This window comes from Diadema antillarum, unplaced genomic scaffold (genome assembly GCF_040938485.1).
Source record: "Diadema antillarum isolate AM-2024a unplaced genomic scaffold, OU_Dant_1.0 seq00002158_RagTag, whole genome shotgun sequence".
Classification (NCBI taxonomy): Eukaryota; Metazoa; Echinodermata; class Echinoidea; order Diadematoida; family Diadematidae; genus Diadema; species Diadema antillarum.
Window position 1 is genome coordinate 166,904 of NW_027272797.1, and position 17,110 is coordinate 184,013.

General features: G+C 39.7%; 1 protein-coding gene across 1 annotated transcript in view; it reads right to left on the bottom strand.

Moving 5' to 3' along the window:
- LOC139714097 (atrial natriuretic peptide receptor 1-like) overlaps positions 1-17,110 on the bottom strand; it is a 283,186-nt gene that overhangs the window by 120,881 nt on the left and 145,195 nt on the right. Inside the window, exon 3 of the mRNA XM_071625808.1 lies at positions 1,251-1,413. Coding sequence (XP_071481909.1) covers positions 1,251-1,413 — 163 coding nt within the window. The remainder of the gene's footprint in view (positions 1-1,250; positions 1,414-17,110) is intronic.

The following is a 17,110-nucleotide window of genomic DNA, read 5'->3' on the forward strand; positions in this document are numbered from 1 at the left end:
TTGACCAGTTTTGATGATGTAACTTCAAACTCGATTTTCTCTGCTCAGCCGTCAGCGACTTTAGGATCCTTTTGTTGTAGCGGGTCACAATGTCAAAGAATGAGGAGTCTTCATCCCCCGTCGCTGCGCATGCTGGTTTCATGCTTTCTACTGGCTACTTGTACTGTCAATTAATTCCTCTCAAACAGTACTGTCTTGCGTGTTTTTTTTTTGTTCGATCTTGATAGGGTAAGCACAACTCTACAACATGGAGCTATATGCGGACATCGTGGACTAGACGATTTAACAAGTATCGTAGTTTACCTTTCATGCTAGCCCTAGAACACAGGAGCAATGGACAGAGGCCTTTACGGTTGACCGGCTTCATACAGATAGGTGTTCAATATGGGGTTGATTAATAAGCTTGACAAGAGGGCATAAACTCGTTACTTCTGTAAGTTCCAGTTTGCCGATTGGAATTACCAAACAGGTGGTTAGGAAGGTTCGGCAACGTCATAAAGAAACGACATGTTAACCAATGTGAATTGCCCCCATGGAACTCAGCGGAGGACCTTGCCCATCTCCAACTCAAGAAAGACTATAAATTTCATAGGACAGTTATTTGGTGGGAGACACCGACATCCACATTGATCTCACTAACAAGCTAGGAGGTCTTGTCGAAGTTCTTAGGAATATTGTAGAAAGACGAATAAAACATTAACTCTTGTGACAGAATCACGTGCACATTGTGGGCAGACATTGATAATCATACAGGACCAAATATAACTAGTGTGGCTTACTTGATAATTATTGCACAAAACGGTGCAAAAATATGCAGGGGCGACAATTTGTGCCACCAACTCCGGCTCAAATTGTTGCCCTGAGCCGGGGGCGACAATTTGTGCCGTAACATCCGGAATTCCCACATCACTCGCGAACGGGACCCTTTTGATTGCGCAGTTCTAGGATTACTGTCTAATTCATTTAACTGCACTTCAGTCCAATATTATATATATATATATATATATATATATATATATATATATATATATAGGAAAAAGATATCATGCAACAGAGTGATATTCGAATACATTGATAATTTAATATTTGTTTTCATTTTTATTTTGCGACCGTGTATAAGCATGGGCGAGTTTGGTAGGTCACACATACAGTGTATAGATGCTTTGAGGAATTTAGTACTTTAACAGACATTGTGAAGGTATCACTGCACAACAACATGCTACGAATGGTAAGAAAGAGGCTGACTGTACTTGAATTGTGTGAAGATTGGGCCGTTGTCCAACGCGTAGGAGGTGTCATTTCGAATGGCCCAGTCGAAGAAATGGAGGTCTGCCGTCACCGAGTAGTGCACGTAGAATGTGTCTTCACTCTTCACCTCCTGAGGAGGATCTTGAGTCCAGTCCATGGTGAACCCTGGAAGGAAAGACATGTAGCGGAGACAGGATGAACCATTCAGGTATCAAGTGCATTGCAACTTGGGTCACCAGAGGCGTTTATGTACAGATATACATATGTATGAATATTTATTCTTTTTTTTTTTGGCAACAGATTCAGCCTTTTTTTTTTAAATTATTGAAAGTATCGACATTTCAGTCCAACCCATAGTACACTAAGTATCTTTCACCATGGGAAATTACATGATGGTAACTAAGAGATGTCGTAATTTTGGAACTTTTCCAAAGAAGCTACTGAGTAATATGATGACTTTCGTAAAAACAAAGATGAAGCACGTGTTCGATGGTATATGCATGTTGGCAGTCATTCTCGTAATTTCTGAATAAAGCCTGATCAGTCCTACCAACTCGAATGACTCGCACAGAAAAAAAAAACCAACAAAGCAAAATAAAACAAAAACCACAAATATAAAGGCAAGTTTGTGGTAAATCAATCTATTTTTTTCCCGGCATTATCTATCAAAGTGTACACTCCTTTTCCAGCCAAATGCGTTTCATTCAGTCCTCAGTGTAGCTGCGGAATCTGATGACAAGTCCCGACGCCCTGGCGAGTCTCCAGAGAGGGGCTACAGGGAGGGTCTCCAGGGACGGGCTACAGGGAAGGTGTACATAGAAGGGGCAACATGGATGGGCTCCAGGGAGGGGTTCCAGGGAGGGGTTCCAGGGAGGGGCTCCATGAAGGGGCTCTAGGGAGGGGCTACAGGAAAGGGCTACATGGAGAGGCACCAGGGAGGGGCTCCAGGAAGGGGCTCCATGAAGGGGCTCCAGGAAAGGGCTACAGGGAGGGGTTCCCAGAAGAGGCTCTAGGGAGGGGCTACAGGGAAGGGCTACATGGAGAGGCTCCAGGAAGGGGCTCCATGAAGGGGCTCTTGGGAGGGGCTACAGGGAAGGGCTACATGGAGGGCTCCAGGGAGGGGCTTCAGGGAGGGGCTATGTCCAGGGAGGCAAGGGGCTCCAGGGAGGGGCTACATGGAGGGGCTACAGGGAGGGGCTCCAGGGAGGGGCTGCAGGAAGGGGCTACAGGGAGGGGCTCTAGGGAGGGGCTACTTGGGGGGGGGGCTCCAGGGAGGGGCTCCAGGAAGGGGCTCCATGAAGGGGCTCTAGGGAGGAGCACCAGGGAAGGGTTCCAGGGAGGGGCTTCAGGGAGGGGCTCCAGGGAAGGGCTCCAGAGAGGGGCTCCAGGAAGGGGCTCCAGGGAGGGGCTACAGGAGGCTACAGGGAGGGGCTACATGGTGGGGCTCCAGAGAAGGGCTACAGGGGAGGGCTACAGGGAGGGGCTACAGGGAGGGGCTCCATGGAGGGGCTCTAGGAAGGGGCTCCAGTGAGGGGCTCCAGGGAGAGGCTACAGGGAGGGTCTCCAGGGAGGGGCTACATCGAGGGGCTACAGGAAAGGGGTACATGGAGGGGCTCCATGAAGGGGCTCCAGGGAGAGGCTCTACAAAGGAGCTACAGGAAGGGGTTTCTATATAAATCGAACGTCTCATCGATGATTGATGAATTAATAATATATTCTGGAAAGGAATGGTTGCAACCTTTTAAACATTTTTTAGTCCTGAAGTAGCAAATCTAAGCCTGCAGTAAAAACCTCAAGGAACCTGACTGATATTTATGTTATCATCATTATCTAGGTTACGATCATCATTAATTAACATGACTAAAATAATGTCTTAAGACTACTGCAAGGGCACTTAAAAAGATAACAAAATACTCAGATCCGGCAAAGAATTCGAAAGACTTGTTTTTTTCTATTTAAATAAAGGTCAGAGTCAGAGCGGAGATTCTCATCTTTGAAATCCTAAACAATTGGAACAAAAAGGAGCCCAATGGGTGATGGGAAATTAGGCAGTTTTGGCAGGTCCTTGCCAAATAGAATCATCAAAAGACATGTGAAAAATCAACAGACATCACCAAATTTGGAAAGTTTTGTGTAACTACCTGTAATTTCTAATTTTCGTAACCTTTTCGCTCACTTAAACTTTCATTGTGTGCACGTTTTGTTCACAGACAAAATAAACAAAATGAATCTAATTAAACAAACGCTCAGATAAGACAGGTAAGGTACAACTGTAGATAGACCGTGTAAAAGACCGATTGAAATCATTTGCAGCAGTGCTGCTTAAAAACATGTACAGTCAAACCTGCCCTAGCGGCCACCTGTCTATAGCGGCCACCTGTCTAACGCGGCCAGCGGCCACAAATTTTGTCTTCCGCGGTAAATTTTAACCTTTCTAGCGGCCACCGGGAGCGGCAACGGACCCACACGGAGCCGCTGCTGCAGCCGAGCCGATAATTCAGCGTGTTATTCAGCTTTCTAGCCGTGCCAGTCACTCATGGGTCACGTTCAGTGATCGCCACCGCTGCATTCATCACTCATTCAATCATAATTACATGTAATGGACTAGTGTGAAGGTGTCTTCACGATTGTACACATGCTACTGTGTAATAACCTGATCAATACCGGGATTGATCAGTGCATGAAACACACGTGTGCATTGTAAAATATACACATAATGTACATGTGAGTATCAATGTATACAACGATGATACATGTACATGCAGGCATTGCACACAAAGGTCGGGTAACTTGTCTATAGCGGACCCCACGCTATAACGGCCACTTTTTAGCCTCCCTTGGGTGGTCGCTATAAACAGGTTTGACTGTAGATACTGTGCACATTATGTGCATCTGAGTGTGTTAGACGGTTCCATGACATTTACATCTGCGACAATTGCTCCCGTGAAATATCTGCACGGTGACCCTAACATAAAGTGTACCCAGAAACATAGATCTAACTTTAATCCTAGTCCTCACATGAAACTAAATTGAAAACCCTGTCACAACCCTAACCCCTACCTTAAGGTCCTTGGAGAAAATGAGACGGGAGCAACTGGACTAAATGTAGTGTAATAGAACGGTGAAGACAAAACACATAGGCCTACACGTTACGCATCTGAAGTAGATTGATCTGTCACGTAGCATCACACAACCAACCAAAAATCGCACGCCCTAATTTTACATGAAGACTCGAAATAGGTGAAACGGTTCAACCTAGTCCGTCTTGAGTTTTTAATACATTCTGATACAGCTATACTTCTTCAACATGATTCTAAATTTGTAAAGTTTTGGATCGTAAGACGAATGGAAAATTGTGTTTTCAGCAGTTTTCCTTTCTTTTTTTAACACTTTTTTGTTGAATAGGTTGATTAGGAATGTCACAGATGTCCCTTTTCATTTCTGAAATATTCTATTTGCCCTTGACTATAAAAAAAAAAATGTGTGGCGACTTTACATTGGGTTTGTGATGCAGGGTCACATATAACAGTCTAGGGGGAAAAATGAATTTGGGGGTAATTATTGTAATTACATTTGCTGTTTCCGAAATCACTTATTGTACAAATTTCCAAAATATTGCCAAATTTGATTTAGTAAAAAGGCTCGAATTTCTCCCCAAGGCTTTTTAAACTTAAAAAACCTTAAAAACTTTTGGTGACCAAGTCCACCACTATAGACTTACTGAAATGCATTTTTTTTTTTTTGGGGGGGGGGGGGGGGACTCTGAAGTTAGAGATCTTTCCATCAACACTATGCAACGGAAAATGTTGTTTGTCTTAGTCCTCTCAGACGTAGCAAGTCTCAAGCCGTAGGCGTGAGACTTGCTAGGTCTCCATAACATGATACAGACTATTCACTCCTGCCAATTATATCCTAACTATAGCACTGAGATTAAGATTACGGCATTTGTGTAAAAGTGTTAAGCTTTCGTCCTTCTTGACCAACAAACAAAGGTGGGTACATGATTACAAAAGACCCTTTCTTCGTGTTCCAGGGTATAGGTCCTATAGATATCGACAAACACCGACCAAAGACAAGAAACGCAACGAATGAAAAATGTCCAATCCATTGTTAGGTCTTGTCTCCAGCAAACGTTAAACAGCTTTCTTTTATTATTTCGAAAGAAATATAAGCCTTGCCTTGCTGTCTTGGGTTACCTTTGGGACGATGAGGGCTTGCTTAGATGCATCCATTACACAAACAACATCCTGTAGGCATTTTGCATTAGGGGCATGTGTCCACGAAAAAGAAAAAAAAAAGAAGAAACAGAAAAAAAGCCAGATCAATTCTGCGTGGAAAAGATTTTTTCTCTCGAAGTTAAAATACGTCTTGCTGATGGTGTGCTTCGACTGATCATTACATATTACACAAAATCACAGTTGGAAATTATCCATTCATCAAATCGAACTGGGAAAACATCAATTTGTAAAAACAAAGCAAAGCAAAGCAAAACAAAACAAAACAAAAACTTCACTTTTTAGCGTAATACTTTTATTTTGTAAGTCTCAAACCGGAGGACAAACACATTTAATTGAAGGAGGGCAAACTTTCCTGTTGTGCACAAATATAGAAATGTGAAAAAAAAGTACCAGTTTAGTGCCTTTACACTGACTCTTGTGTTTTCCAATCATTGATGATTATTTCTATGTGCTGTGTCTCTTTCCTTAGGATGGCATGCATAACGCCTGATTTTATGAAATCATGTCTGCAATGTTTAGACTAAACGACAAGAGCTTGGGTAGATGGCAGTCTAATGGAGTGAAGTACTCGTCATTACATGGGATAATATTGATTGTCACCCGTGCAGCGCATCAAAATCGGTAAGGCCTAATTGATTTTGTCAAACAGCCTCTCGGATCGAGTTGCATAGCACTTTCTATGATTTTTTTTTTTTTTTTGGTCTTTGTTAGACGATAGTTCCGGAGCAACACACAATATATGTTTTGTTTCATCATGAATTCATATTCTTAATAATCCAAAGGTGATGATAAAATACACATGCGTTTACCGTTTTTTTTTAAAAGAAAGTATGGCTTTCATATTTCCAGCCTGATGTTAATTAGCTTTATTAGAGAAATGGTAAAATCACACTGTGATTACCACTTTTCGTAATTCATGTGATGCGGATGAACAGTGTACGAGTAAACTGCTCCCAGTTGAAAAAACAAAACAAAAACAAACAAAAACAAAACAAAACAAAACAAAACACAAATCGTTAATTCTAGACGTAAGAAACTTCATTTGAAGTTTTTCGTGTCGGTTCCCATAATATAATCGTCATCCTGCCAAGCAATGCAAGTCCGCATAGCGAAGTCAGTTATACAGTTTACCTCCACGCAGTCTGAATGCAAATTTATGAGCACCAAAATCAGGATACTACTAAGTAGAACACGGAAACCATTCATTTCTCGTCTCATCGGAAGCGTATACATCACTATAATATATTCCCCCTGCACCCGCATGTTGCTCGTGTTATCTCGTCATAATGTTTTTTTTTTTTTTTTTTTTTTTCTGTGAGAGAGTCGAGTAGAAGGTAAAGAGGGTGGGGTGTTTAGTTTCGGTATTAGGAAATCTCAACAAGGATCGATGATGGTCCCCAGGGCTGTGCGTCTTCTACGCAGCCCAGTCAAGTCGGTTCGTGTAGGCAATATATCTGTCCCGGTAATACCTTGGTCTTGCCGCACAATAAAACGGATGACTTTCCAAAATCAACCCGACTGTGCATCCCAAGCACGTAATAAAGGAGAGGCACTTGAAATCCCGAGTACACAGTTTAATGCCGGAGAACCCTTAACCCTGTGCCCTTTTCGGGCTTCGGATTTAGCAGAAGGTCAGGCTTGCAAGTGGCGGGCATAGAAATGGCGTGCCCAGCGCACTATACGCTATGTCTTTTGTCCATCTTCTCATGGCATGATGGAAGAAAAGTAAAGACACTATTTTTTACTTGTCGTTTACCTTCCACTCACTTGAACTCTTTATTCGAACAAAGCTTAGTCCAATTCATTGATTTTAATTCCAGTGATAATTGTGAAATCTGCTACTGGCCTGATTTTATTTATGTGTGTGTGTGTGTGTGTGTGTGTGTGTGCGTTTGTGTGTGTGTTTGATACAATCAAATAGTAAATACAGCAATAACAATTGTAATACAGAAACTGGAAAAAATACTTTGCTTATATGACACATCATATCATACCTTTGCATATAAGATGGATCTTGCCATAAACATACAACCAATCAAACAAACAACGAACAAACAAACGAACACACACACGTAACACTGAAGAATAGCCTACCCATTTCTAACTTCAGTTGTTGATGTCATGAGAATGTGCATTCTCTTGTGTGAAATCAACTCTTACTTGAAATATTTCATCCCCGAATTTTGTTAATCTTGGTGAAAGTTATTCCGCTATGAATCAAGGCCTTGGATAGACGCAACTCCCCCGCAAATGCAGACCTGAGGGTGACGCCGGAATTCCTGTAATGATGTCTTAGCACTACGCTACCGTTTTATTCATTGTGTTGACTGACATTTCAATCGTTATGCCCTCTCCTACGGAAAGAAAATCTTTGGATGAAAACGGAAATAACATAGGTATGGACAATGTATCAGATTGGATTTTGTTCATTCGAAAATAAAATCAAGCAAAAGAACGCAGAGAAATTAAAAATCAGTTAACAGAATTAAACATCCTCTGACATACAAAGGTGTTATATCATGCAACAGCCTTACTCCTAGTATCTGTTGACTTGGGATAGGCCTTTAGAGAAACAGTAGCTTTAATGATTATCATTGTCCTCACAAAGAATAATACACTCTTCACAAAACAGTGATATGAACAACACACTAATTGCATGTGATGATATCAATGACCCACACAAAAGTTTTCACTGAGTTATGGTCGTGTTGGAATAACCCAGGAAAAATTACATCCAGACAGACGTACATTCGTAATTGCAGTACATTTTTTTTTTTGCTAAAGGAGTGAATTACTACACACAGAACAACAAACAAAAGACATTGATATGATATTTTCTTGTAGTCGAGGCTTTAGGTGTACTGTTCATCTCAGACAATGCTGTGACTACTTCACCATGGTCAAGTTTTTAGCGGATCATCGATAAGTGGAGGGAGCTTCAAAACGCCAGCTTCTGAAGATCGCCGTAATTCGTAATCGCGAAAAGCTTTTAGAGGGAAATTCAGACAGGGGAGTTGAGAAAGGGTACTACTCGTAATGCATTAGACCCACGCAGTCGAGATATGACGGCTTAATCATTGTGCCTTTGTATTCACAGGGGAGGTCACGCTTTCTTAACAGTGCTAAGTTCAAAGTGCAACGATTTAAATGTGTGTACCCGTGAAAAGGAGTACATATTCCTCGAAGTAAGATCGCAGACATACAGAAGCTCTAACCTACGACAAAAGTTGTAGGTTTTATGTCAAACAAGTAACATTACTTTTTTTTCCATCCATAAATTTCACCAGCACGTTTATTTCGTCAGTTCAAAGATAAACATTTACCCCTATAGGTTATAATCAAAATACAATGTATTCTAGATTGCTCACGACGGTGATCTCCTGAGTCCAATTATCTGTCTCATTTACTACAAAATATCTACTATAATGAATTTCATATTTACATGTTTTGCACGGGTTTATTGCACAATACTATTGCTTATGCTTATTTGCTATTTCAGTAACCATGCATATGTCATTCTTTGTACATTTGTAATTTGTTTTGAATTTGGATTTGCTTTAATGCAGAAATAAACCACTCGAAACCACCCCCCCCCCCAAAAAAAAATGCAATTCTTAGTTATGTTGTTAAACGTGTATTTCTAGTCGCTGCACACCGCGGTAAGTACTGTATCAGTATCAAAAGTGCTGCAAATATGTTGTGACTGAATCTAGAGAAACGTTATACCCTGTTGCTTTTGTGAAGGAGAGGGAAAATATATTGTATGGGAGTACACACGAAAGAAAATGCAGTCATTGCAATACACAAAAGAAAGGAAACCTTACAAAACTCGCGTATCTAAAAGCAATGGGACATTCGAAAAATCCATTTTCTCCCTCCCTCCCCTCCCCTTCTCTCTTTCTCTCTTTCTCGCTCTTTTAACTTTTCACAGACTTAGTTTTTACCCCTTATGTGACCGAAATCCACATCGCCGTTATGGCTGGGGGCAATATGGCTGGTATTTGAAGGATACTTGTTGAGAGAAAAGGAGTAAAACAAGACGACAAGAGAAAAGCGGCCTAATGGAAGGCTTGTCAGATGCAATGAAATTGAAAGGAAGATAGTATGGAGAGGGGAGGGAAATAAAGAGAAACTTACCTTGGGGAAATCAAAGACATTAAAGATTCAATATCTGGTGATTTTTTTTATCAGTCGTTTGGGATATTTTTGGTCCTCCTAAAAAGAAAAAAAAAAGATTATGTAAAATCGGGGGGGGGGGGGGGAGGATGTTTTAATGAGAAGAAAAACAGAGATATAATTTTTCATTTTGTCATGTTCCACATAGGTGCACCTTGGTATGGAATAAACTTGGAAGCTGTGGTAAAGACAATTGAACTTGAGTCATAGTTTGTATTCTTTCCGGGGGATGAGTTAAAACACGTCGATTTTTAAAGAATATTCTACTCAGTTGCAGTTATTTATATTACAAAGCCACGGTTAAACGTGTCCATAAAGAGTCTATTGAGGAGGTAGTTGCAAAAGCAGAAACTGCAGGAATAAAGAATTAATGGCGGTGTGGGAAACAGCAGGAATGCTGGCTGGTACAAGTGTATAGCAAATTATGTAATGGATCGAGACCATTAAGGGAGCAATCGACAAGAATTGTTTGATGTTTGCGTATTCATTCTCCATTTCACATTTAAAATACACAGAACAAAACATAAATCATACATGACTCAAGGAAAGATTGAATAAATGGAATGTGCATTTCAGGTTAATTATTACAATGATTCTGTTCTACCATAGGATCCATGATAGGGCTTTAACTTTCTTGAAAAAAAAAATTCTTGCGGACAGAGAGCTGCTATGACCTCTTGTCTGATGCTAATCAACGGCTGAACCCTCATCGTCTATGTCTAAAATGAGCGTCTCTTGATTCCTTTCTTATGTAGAAACTCTCATTCCTAGCAGTGATTGGCAATGAGGCAAGCCTATAGGCAGTTCAATGCTGAGATGGATGCTGACTGGTAGCCATCGTGCAAGGCACGCAACACAGAAATCGAAATGATAGTAGCCCACTGCCAGGGATGCATTTCAAAATGTAGGTTACCCCAAGGGGGGCGCAGATGTGGACGAGCACTATCTCTATATTTTCTTGGTGTTTTTCCCCTTTTACCCGAAGAATCTAGGAGAAGGAGTCGTGCAATTACTCTATTTATAAACATGTTTTCCTCCATTGTTCTGCCAGGGGATTCCTTTGCAGCCATTTCCCAAACAAGATACCAAGAACCATGCAGGTAAATCTACCACATTTTTTCTGCATTGCTGAGAGTTCAGCCGTGATTCGCGCTGACGTCACGTCCAAGGTGTATATATATATATATATATATATATATATATATATATATATAAATATAAATATATATATATATATATATATATATATGTATATACATATGTGTGTATTATATGTACATATATATATATATATATATATATATATATATATATATATATATCTTTATTTTTTTTAAGATGGATATTTTACAAGAAAATGATTAGTCGCCTTTGAGATATTTGGTGAAGGGAGCCTAGGTTCACCGAATTTATGTCACAGTTCGATATCACCGAGGTAATGAAAACACAAATGCAATAAGCAAGGATGAATTCTGAATGTTTAATGGCCACGTCGCGTCGGCGACATGGGAATTCTTTGTGTCGTTTGTTTGTTTTGGCCCTGATCTTTCTGAGATATCACTTCATATAGGGGGGCTATTAGTGTTTGTTTTAATTATGTTTTGGCGTTCCTGACTGTTGTGCCTGTTTAAGTTTCAAAGTAATTTACTGTATATCAAGTTTGTGCTATTTGCCATTCCTTTGTTCGGTATTTTCACCTGAACCTACTAAAGTGCATCTACAGGACAGTATTGTAAACGCCTTTTTTTTTTGTCATGGTCTTCCATTCCTGTACAGTGATTTACCGATGCAGAGTCCAACGACTCGATCCTCTATGTAATGTCTCATGAGACTCAGGCCTGATGTCTACACATGATTGTGTATACTCACACCCTCCACATTTAATTTTCTACCAGTTATCTCATCTTTACAGGACATACAAAATTTAATCATACTTCAGTGTGCCCCTTGAATATAAGAATGCATATTTTGTTGACATTCATTATTGATATACGCTATAAGTAATTCTTTCTGTTCTTAAAGCCAACCGCACCACATTAAACAGATGAACTTATTGATCCTTCTATGAATCATCTTCACCTTTTCCCTTTGAGGCTGACAACGAGGAATTGGAAGGGATGCCTGCATCCAGTCAATTTACAGTTACCTGCTATTCTCACAGGTCTATATGGTTTGACGCTAGCCCAGCCATATCGTTTGAATTCTTTTTGACTTTCATCACTCATGTCGAAACATTGCTTTTTTTCACTTGTTTTTGTTGTGTTGTTAACAGTCACGTAGTATTCTCAGCTCAATTTAGTTGAAACTCATGATATGTCACACCTAACCAAATTATATTGTAAAAGCAGAGGAAAGAACAGCAGTAGGTAATTTGGCAAAAACACAACAAAACAAAGATTTTCCATTAAAAGGTCGTTGAAAATGGACACATTTTTATATCTTTGCCACCACGTGTCCGAATTTTACAATCTAAAGATTTTTTCAATTTAGAAAAAAAAAAAAAATCGTCTAAAGTACGATACTATGTTGTTGTAACTTGACCTACTGTGATTTCAGTGCCTAATTTCTTATTAGTTCAACTGTATCTAATCTTTGCCGTTGGTTTTCTGCAAAATGTATACATTAGGTAATTCTTCTTTACATTTTTTTTTGGATGTATGATATAATGAAATAGATGTGACATTGAAGATTGTAGTCATAAAAAAAATGAATACAATATCAACGAATTTGTGACAGTGGATTTGTCAGCTTTAATGTGTGATGGATATAAAGCTATATTATGCCCATTGTACACTCATAGATCTGTATGGATGAATCTGAGAATGTCTGTGTATGTTTAAAATTATCGCTTACAGGCAAAATCCGTACTGTTCGAACTAACTCCAACCATTTGTAACAATGTTTGCTTCAGTACTGATAACAGAAAACGGCACTGGGCATTACTGCGCATGGATCTGCCTGAATACGTAATATTCGATACTGTTCGTTTTAAATTGTACTTTCATATGTGGAGACACGTTAATTCCTAATCTTCTGGCAGTCTTAATTTGACCGTGCTTTCGTTTTAAAACAAATCCAACGAGTAGAGACTCGAAAATCTCTGATAGAATGGTCTTTAGTCTGTATCTTCATTGCTTTCCGGTATGTCTTTGGCCTAAACCTCGTTGTATCTGTACTCTTATCGACAATTTACATTGTTTACGACATGTATCATATGACATTCTATCAAACTTATAGCAGATTCCATTTGTATCTTAGCATAGACGAATTGGCATGGAATGTGACTGTCATTCCAGTATACTTTGGCAATAAATAGCTATTGAGAGATGTCACGTGAAATTTGTCGAGTCACAAGTTAGAATTACTCACAATTCCCAAGTAGGAATCATACCAATATTCCCCGAAATAGACAGTCTCCGCAGCAATTTGTTCAACTTTTGATAGCCTTCCGCTCGTTCCTGCAAACTCTGATCACTGATCAATCAAAGTCATTCGTTGATCCAGGTACCTATTGTCTCACATCTCTACATCTGGTACACAGTTGTATCTCGTCAAAACTGCTTGGTTCAGAAATTGATTCCACTGTACTCTCACTTAAACATGGCGACCTCGATGAGTTGCGAGCAAAGACAATGCAAAACACGTCTGGCAAGGCAGATTCAGTCGTGGGCCACTTCAATAAGACCAACAGAAATATACTACGTATAGATAATGAAACTAATGAATACACCAATCAGTTACACAGCTAAACTTTTTCCTGTTTAGTCCAATATGTTGTTGTTGTTGTTTTTTTTTTGCACCTGCCACGGGAACCAAACGTAGTCATGGAACCAATTTATCATTCCATCGTCCGAGACACAAAATTGAATTGACTCTACATGCTAAAATGGGGGAAAATGAGCAATTTCCTTGATCCTACCTAATTAATCTCTGTAGGCCACTTTATTTATCTAAGGAGCTCCGATGATCCTCGGCAATTTGAGATCAAAATGATATGACTTCACAAGAAACTCAGGAACATATCACGGCTCAAAGCAAAGCTCACATCACCATCTGCCTGGTGAATGTAAAGAAGATATGAAGAAAATTGAAGCAAAGAAAATTGACTTCCCTTCGGATTGGCTTGCATAGGTTTGTGTTAGATTAAAATGGGTCTGAAAGAAAATGTCATTATTGTGGTTGTAGTTGGTATTGTTACAGCTAACGTTGATGTTTTCTGTATCGAAACAGACCTTTATGTAATGCAGACAGCCAGAAGGTAACTTGTAGTCATATGAGAAAACACCTACAAGAATCCTAACATCGAAAAAGTCTCTCTTCTCCCCTGCTCCAAGATTAATATCAAGGTATGTATTAATGTTCATTACCGAAAATTTGCCGACTTCTTTCTCTTTCTCTCCAGACCCGCATTTCTACGCTACTACCACACCTACAACTGACTTACCACGTCATCACTTCATCAGGTACTCGGTGATGCTGACCCTGCGGCTGACTGCAAATATCGATTTTGTTTTGTAATTTTCAACAGCGTATTTCTATTGAATTAAATTTCGCCTCATTGCGAATGCAAGATCTCCTACAATCACAGATCATGCATGCGAAGGACACCAATGCTTGCCCATCTACTGGCGGTCCTTAATTTCTCTCTGTCTCTCCCCGGGGACGCTGGTGTTAGTAACTAATAGCTGTCGTCAGGATGCGAGTGCGTTTATACGATGTGGGAGTAATATTCACACAATTACCGCTCGTTAGAGATTGCAGCTCGCTGTCCCTTGCTGACATTCGATTATTGGACGAACTTGTTGCGTGTGCCTATGAATGGGCAGCAGGTTTATTAGCTTCGGTAACCACTGTCTCAACGTATGGACAACCATCATTGGATTTGTATGTTTATGATTGTGTGATACTTTCCTTAAGGACCTTTACCTGTTAAGTATAATGTCACGATCATAACTTTGTCGTCTACCCATAATGGGTGTGTGTGTAAATGTGTACAACTGTCACTCTTCACATTGACGTATGTTACTTAGTTGTGAATAATGTAATCAAGTGAAAAACAAATTTCCGTGAATGGAAAATTGCTGCATATATACGAAACCTATTTAGAACATAATGGCAACGCGTTTACTCTAGAACGAGTTCGTGTACGCAATATACTCCATGCAGATTATTAGTAAATCCAGTTGCAACCAATCCATCAAATCACTATAAAATTGTATGCGAAGCGGAAGAGTGATTTATCTAGCTACAAATGTATTTAGAAAGAAACCAAACACACACTTAGAATAAGAGGAGATTTCTGGAATCATTAAAAGAATTGTAAACTGGGATCTGTGTACACATCAATTGCCTAAAGACTGAGTTTCCGATAATTCCGGATACTTCGTAATGAGGACAAGGAAGAAGAAATCGAGCGTGTTAAAACAATCTCAAACTCAAAATGTATAGAGGGACAAATATGAAGGGAACATACGTTTTGCTACAACAAAAAACAAGTAACTAAACATAGCATCTGTCAAAGTAAATAATATGGAGGAGGTGAAAACACGAAGATGTGAAGAAAAGACAGAAAGTAAAGTCCCCATGATGCATTTGATCCTGACTCATAAAATCTATAGACTTCAACACGGTTCAATTGCTGTCTTGCTTTTCATTTTTACCTCCTTGACTCTGCCCCCTGGGATATTTCGCTATATTTGCTATTTTGTCAACTATCGGACGATACCTTTCGGATCGCTGTTCATGGCACTGGTCAAGATAGGGCAAAATGTGGTTTGGACAACCTGTAATGACGGAGATACAGCTGCCTGGGGAAGGTAGTGGCTAGCTTCCTTTTATGTGAACAATGTCTAAGGTTTATACTGCAGGACACTTAAAGGAGGCATGGGTCACAATTCTAGCATAAATTATATTTATCCATAGTGCATGAGCATATCAGTGCATGAGCAATTTCAGCTTTGCAAGTCCTAAGCGATCAGATGATAACACACACAAAAAAGATACAGATGCTTTAAAAAATCCGATTTAACAACAAAGGAAACAAAAAAGTTAAGTGCAGACAAATCTTAAAGATAACCCAAGGAAGCGTTAATTTGTATTCAATAGCGACTACTGCCTTCTTTGGATTCTCTAAGTTTATCAACAGCAAAAACAACAACAACAACAACAACAACAACAACAACAACAACAACAACAACAACAAACAAACAAACAAACAAACAAACGGTTAATTGATTCGTTCCCGGCGTTTGAACATCCTATTTGAGGCGATCGCAAGTTTATCTAAAATGACAGCCAAAAATGTAAATTTGAAAAGGATATTTTCTTATATATTGTAAAATGTGAATGATTTGGAATCAAATTGATGGTTTTACCCTATTTCGCACCCTCAGCACCCTCGAAGTAGTGTAAAACCTTCAAAAACATCGGGTGGACGGTTAAAAAAAACAGGTTAGACCTTAAGTCTGACTTTGGAACCCGGACTACTACGGTCCATCTAAGTGGAGGGCTGACTAAGGTGAGGGGAAGAAATGTGCATTCTATTTCGTGTTCGTACCGCCTTCATTGCCTGACTATAGTTACACCTCCTGTTTCGTCGATTTATTGATAATTAACAACAATGGTAGGTCGAGTGAGTTTTGCAGAGGCGATGTGCTGCATTTCGAATCAAGCTAGGAAGCAATCATTGCTCCAGCTGTGAGGAGCATGTATTAAGCACAGACAGGATTCGTGTTAATCGTCACGAAGCGCTCCTACCAGTAATTGTGATAATCACCGGAAAATGAAGCGGTTCCACTCCCCTCTATGATGCTCTCATAATTGCCGCGTCGCGCCCAAATGAACGACTATTGCTGGTGCGACCTGCAAGCTACTCAACTTAACGTGTCACACAGCATCAAATAATCTATCTGAGCTTAAATACCGTGAGTTAGATAGGCAAACATGGCTTCGCAATATGAGATTAGCCCCTTGTCTTTTAAGGATGATACCCTTGATATTACCAACGCAGGATGATATATGACTATTAGGCATTGTGTCGGTTCATGCAAAATGACCCCCCCCCCCTCCCACACACACACAAGGAGAAAAGTGTGTATAAATTTGTTATAGATCTATCTCCGTTCTGGGGAGTGGGAATTTCAGATAAAGATATTACAAATCACTTGAAAAAGAAAATGCTACATAAAAAAGAGTGTCTGTATCAAACGAGTTATGTATTACGGATAATGATCTACTGATAATGAAGTGAGGTAATCCAGCACAAAAAAAAAAAAAAAAAATTGGAAATTAATGTTGTCACTTACCCTTGCTATTTCCATTGTTGTTTCCTTTCTTTGGTTTAGTGAACAAACATTTATGAACTCCCAGGAACGATCTATTCTAGCACAGCTGTTTAAGGAGAAAAGTGAGTATACAGTGTAGTTGATGTGGTCATTCTTGTAATTCTA